The sequence below is a fragment of the Coffea eugenioides genome, unplaced genomic scaffold (genome assembly GCF_003713205.1).
Source record: "Coffea eugenioides isolate CCC68of unplaced genomic scaffold, Ceug_1.0 ScVebR1_2216;HRSCAF=3205, whole genome shotgun sequence".
Taxonomy (NCBI): Eukaryota; Viridiplantae; Streptophyta; class Magnoliopsida; order Gentianales; family Rubiaceae; genus Coffea; species Coffea eugenioides.
This window is the reverse complement of record NW_020862682.1, coordinates 3,971-9,830: the sequence shown is the minus strand read 5'-3', so window position 1 is coordinate 9,830 and position 5,860 is coordinate 3,971. Positions and strand designations below refer to the sequence as shown.

Below are 5,860 nucleotides of genomic sequence, written 5' to 3'. Positions count from 1 at the left end.
AACATGCTTATATTGAGCATGAATTTATGTTGTTACGCAGTTTTCCTCTTAGACATTTTATCAAACACACGGTGTGAGAAATCATTTGTTAAAGCAATTAGTATTCAAAATTTTTTGAAGGCCATAAGAATGTTCCAAAAACTGCATAACAGAAAAGACAAGAGAATAATCTTCATTTACCTTGAAATTATCAATTCGAGGAGAATATTTTCATCTATAGATACAATATCAGGAATGATAATGAAGTTTTAGATGTTGTTAATATAAATATTGGCTTTTAACAATTACATTTGACAAGGAAAAATAACGAAATGACAAAAAATAATAAAGGAAAAAAAAGTGGGAAGGTTCAGAGAGAGAATCAGGGAAGATATTAGTTGGGAAAGAGAGATAGTATGTGCCTCTATCTCTATCCTACCACATATGCAACCTATGTGGAAAAAAAAAGAATTATAAAGGTAATAAATTTTAAAATTAGGTTACTTTGGATTTATGTTTCAAAAGAAGAGTTATTTTGACAATAAACTCTATGATCCTCTCTGCAAACGGCCAATATTCAGTTTGTTGTTAAATATTAGTAAACTAGGATTCTAATAGTGTAATTTTGGAAATTATTGACATATACAAAACTTTTCAGTTGTTAGTTTGTATCACTTAAGATTTTAAAGATAGATTTGTGAAAGTGTCCAAAAATCAAGGGGAGAGGGGGTAAAGTGGTATACTAGAAATATATCTAGAAAATATAATGGCTAGTTGTGAAACTAATAAAGTATCTATACCATACATAAAGGAAGAGGAAGGGTTTAATGTACACATTCATTTTATTGTTACTTTATCTACTTTTATTTTTGCCCTTACAAAAATTAATTTTAATTATCCAAACACATATTGTCAAGATAATTACTTATAAGCATTTCTTAATTTACTATGTAAACATATCCATTTCAATGTAACCACCCAAAGTAGTGACTACCAACATAACAATCATTTACTCAAAATGATTTAGAAGATTAAGATTTTTTTAATAACAAAAATTTGTATGTAAACTTCATTTACCATAAATATTATGCATTTCTTTATGGTACACACATCGAGTATGCGTTTATCACTAGTAAACTAATAAATGAAGCAAAGAAAGATAGATACAAGAAAATAAGAGAAAGATATTAACATCATTGGTGGGTGTCAAACCACCAAAAATAAAATTTATATTAGACCTACTACCAAAACTGAATGAGTATAGTGGTGAGTAGGGTCGTCTCCTCAGGGAACAGGTAGGCAAATCACACAGGAAAATGGGGGGGATTTTTAGCAGTAGTACCAACTAATTAAAAAGGAATAAAAACTGAAATTTAAAGTTGATTAAGATAGCAGGAACCAAACTACACAAATAACAATTAATTAAAACAACCTAGTCAAGGAATTAATCTTGGCACCGAAGCACACAACTGATCACAGATACAAGGGACAATTCATATACTCACGAATAAACTGGTTATAGTGGTCAAGCGACGCACCCAACCACCAATCTTTCCTTAATTTTATGGTAGTCAAGAGACGCTCATAAACTACCCTCTTGTGATTAGACAACCCCAGGAATGCTCACAGGATTTAATGTAGCCACAGCATTAGGAATTAGAAAGACCCAATTCTAGATGACAAACACACATGCGGGTTTATTTAGGCTAGATTAATTATCCCCACGATCCAAATTAAACCGCTTGCGAGGCGGTGAAATTGTCTCGTTTGCCACTAATCAAGATACTTAAAGGCGACGCGCCAACATCCTAATTGGCTATCAATTATTTAGACAATCGAATAACAGGCCTAATTATCCAATAAATCTAAACAGTAATAACTCAGGGAAAAATAGAGAATAATCAAATACCCATGAACATATAAATCAAAAATAAAACAATTAAAACGATCTCACAGTTATGGTGCTCCAATCCTTGATTTATTCCTCAACTAGATAAAAGATTCAGCCTTGCCACATAACGACGAAGCAATTCATAGTTTTCATGAAGTTTTTGCTGAACCCAAGACGAAGTGAAAAACAATGCGGCCGCTAAGCGACTAACAATGATAAAGCAAAAGCCGAGAGAAGAAAAGTCCAAGACGAAGATGATCCCTAGTCTGTTGCTGTTTTCTTCTTTTATTCTTGCGCCGCCACCCACGTGCTTTCCCAAGTGGGATTTTTGTTGGAAAAGAATTCCCAAGTTCTTCTTCTTATTTCCCTTATTGAAGTGTTGCCAAAAAGTCCTCTTCCCATTCTATTTCCTAATCCCACGTAAGTTTTAAAGTATGGCTCCAAGGAAAGGCGGTGGCCCCAGGAATAGGACCCGCAATCCGGCTTTTTCATGCAACTCTGCATTGTCTAGCGTGGGCACGCCTTAGAAGCAAGAGTCTTCTGGATTTTGCCTCCCTTTTGTCACTTTCAACACTAATTGCCTGTAATTAACACAAATACTAATTATGAACAGAAATCCAATACTTTGCATACTAAACTGCCAAAATTAAGACCAAACACCCACAAATAAAGTGCATAATTATATTCCTATCAAATTCCCCCACACCAAGACAATGCTTGTCCTCAGGCATTTCAAACTTTAAATACACAACCCAGCGAGCAAACATTTTTGCAACAGTTGGATTCAAAACAATGGCTATTAATCAAAGCAACTATTGCCAATGTATGATTTAGATAACTGTCAAGTACTAATGACAAATTTTACGAGATAACTCTCCAACTAGCTTTTAAAACCAATGATTCTTTCAAATCCCGACTAACTAATCTAAGAATAGAAAATATCCAACCAACATTCTTTAATAACTGGTCTAACTATTAAGCAAAATCTCAACATAAAGACTCATGGATCCGCAGGCAATATAATTATTCACATACTTTCATGCTCGTATACTTTTCCTTTCTTTTTTTTTCTTTTTCATCATTTTCATTTTTTTTTGTTTCTTTTTCCTTTTTTTTTTCTTTTTCTTGAAGGAAGTGCTAAGTCTTGAGCCATTCAAGTCTTTTGACGCGAACTCCGACATCTCTCCAATGAAGGAGCCCGGTTACTCAACTTTAACCGCTTAAAGACCATATACTCATAGTTATCGCTGCTTTTTGACGCGAAAATCGACACTTTAGGTGAAGACCCCCGGTTACTAGTCAATGATAACCAGCGGAGTATAGCCGAATGTTATTCACAAATAAACACCCAAGTAAAATTAAAACCATGCAAGCCTGCTTCATTTCCTTAACATGGAGAACTAAGATTAATAGTTGAACCAGTTCACACAAAAATGTCAGAAAAATATTTACAATGCCTAGAAAAGTTAACCAAAAGAAATTGCAAGAGTCACAAAATCTCAAATATTTACCAGAGAGACATCCTAAAATGTTATCATATCATACTTAACATATTATCATCTAAAACCGTAACAATAGTTAAATTTGAAAATTTAGCCATTGCTTATCAGGGCTAACCATAAAAATCCAAAAGGCATGGTAAAGTTTTTTTTTTTATTTTTTTATTTTTTTGCAAAAGGGAAAGCAGTAAGAAGGAAAAGCTAGACTACTCCCCCCACACCTAAAGTCTACATTGTCCTCAATGTAAGAACGAAAAGTTGAAGTCAAGTGAAGAGAGCAAAAAACTTCCCTGAATGAATAAAAAACTGCAGCAAAACACCATGGTAGGGGAGGTGTCAGGGACTGGCAGCGTGGAGCCTCTGATGGTAGTGTGGTGTAGCGTTGCTTCAGATGGAAGCGGAAGTCTTCAATCCAAGCCTATGTCCCCAGAGTTTACTAGAGTTGCTGTAAGGCGTGACCACGCCTTATAAGGCAGAGTCTTCTGCCCAAGCATTTCTACGATGTTCAACAGCATCACTTATAGGGCGTGGGCATGCCTTGTAAATCCAAGTCTCCTGCCCAACACCAAAAACACTGGCAATGAAACAAAACAACCAAAAATCAACGAAAAATGAAAGAGGACTATAACAAAAAATGGAGGCCTTGGGTTGCCTCCCAAGAAGCGCCTTTCTTTAACGTCTTTGGCTAGACGACTCCTCAGTGAGCAATTAGGCATAGATATGATCTATCAAGTGTACCTCTTCCACAGTACCAATGTCTGAAACATGAACAAACGGTTTTAAACGATGACCATTAACTGTAAAACTCTTATTAGTCTCTAAACTCTGGATTTCAACCACACCATTGGGAAAAACATTGGCTACCACATATGGTCCAATCCAACGAGATTTTAACTTACCTGGCATGAATTTCAACCGTGAATTGAACAAGAGTACCTTTTGTCCTGGAGAAAAGTGTTTCGCACGCAATAGGCGGTCATGAAACTGCTTGGTACGCTCTTTGTACAAACGTGCATTGTCATATGCTTCAAGACGAATTTCCTCCAACTCCTGGAGTTGGAGCTTTCTCTCTTTGCCATCTCTATCCGCATGCAAATTGCATTGCTTGACTGCCCAGAATGCACGATGCTCAATAGCCACAGGTAAATGACACATCTTACCAAACACCAACCTATATGGGGACATTCCAATGGGCGTTTTATACGCCGTTCGATATGCCCACAAAGCATCATCCAATCGCAAGCTCCAATCCTTACGGTTGGGGTTAACCGTTTTCTCCAATATGCTCTTGATCTCTCAATTAGAGACTTCAGCTTGCCCATTGGTCTGAGGATGATATGTTGTACTCACACGATGGTGCACTCCATATTTTCTCATGAGAGCTGCAATGGTGCGATTGCAGAAATGGGTACCTTGATCACTGATGATGGCTCTCGGCACCCCGAACCTACTAAAAATGTGGGATTTGAGAAATCCTACAACAACTTGAGAATCATTAGTCCGGGTAGCCTTTGCTTCTACCCATTTCGATACATAGTCAACTGCTAACAGAATATACAAAAATCCAAAAGAGTTAGGAAAAGGTCCCATAAAGTCCATACCCCAAACATCAAACACTTCACAAAATAACATAGGCACTTGAGGCATTTCATCCCTATGAGACAAACTTCCAAATTTTTGACATTTGTCACAACTTTTACAAAATGTATAAGCATCACGAAACAATGTTTCCCAATAAAAGTCACAATCAAGGATTTTTCTAGCAGTTCTCTTAGGTCCAAAATGGCCACCACATGCATAATTATGACAATGAGCAAGGATAGAAGGAGTTTCACTTTCAGGTACACATCTACGAATAATTTGATCAGAGCCTATTTTCCACAGATATGGCTCGTCCCAAATATAGTATCGAGAATCATGGACTATCTTATCTCTCTTACTCTTACTCATGTCAATAGGGAATTTATGACTGACCAAAAAGTTCACAATATCTGCATACCAAGGTTCCTTACCTTTGAGATAGAAAAGATGTTCATCAGGAAATACCTCAGATATGGGAACTGCTTCCTCTTCTCTTATCAACCTACTCAAATGGTCAGCTACTGAATTATCCACCCCTTTCCGATCCTTGATCTCCCAGTCAAATTCTTGCAGCAAGAGCACCCAACGAATGAGTCTTGGCTTGGACTCCCTTTTTGACAAGAGATACTTCAAAGCTGCATGATCATAGTAAACCGTTACTTTTGACCCCAATAGATATGATCTAAATTTCTCAAAAGCGAAAACAATGGCTAGAAGCTCCTTCTCCGTGGTGGTGTAGTTGCATTGAGCTGGTGTCAATGTTTTTGATGCATAGTATATCACGTGACTACACTTCCCACTTCGCTGTCCAAGCACAGCTCCTACGGCATACTGACTGGCGTCACACATGAGCTCAAAGGATAGCTTCCAGTCTGGGGGTTGGATGATGGGTGCCGTGGTCAACATACCC

The 5,860-nt window shown here is 37.0% G+C and overlaps 1 protein-coding gene across 1 annotated transcript; it reads right to left on the bottom strand.

Moving 5' to 3' along the window:
• Nucleotides 1–3,834: 3,834 nt before the first annotated feature.
• On the bottom strand, nucleotides 3,835–4,524 carry LOC113756366. Its single transcript, XM_027300055.1, has 3 exons — nucleotides 4,306–4,524; nucleotides 4,108–4,194; nucleotides 3,835–3,924 (listed from the first exon to the last, which is right to left on the bottom strand). Exons 1-3 carry the CDS (start codon nucleotides 4,522–4,524, stop codon nucleotides 3,835–3,837), a joined length of 396 nt encoding a protein of 131 aa, XP_027155856.1.
• Between the last annotated feature and the right edge of the window lie 1,336 nt (nucleotides 4,525–5,860).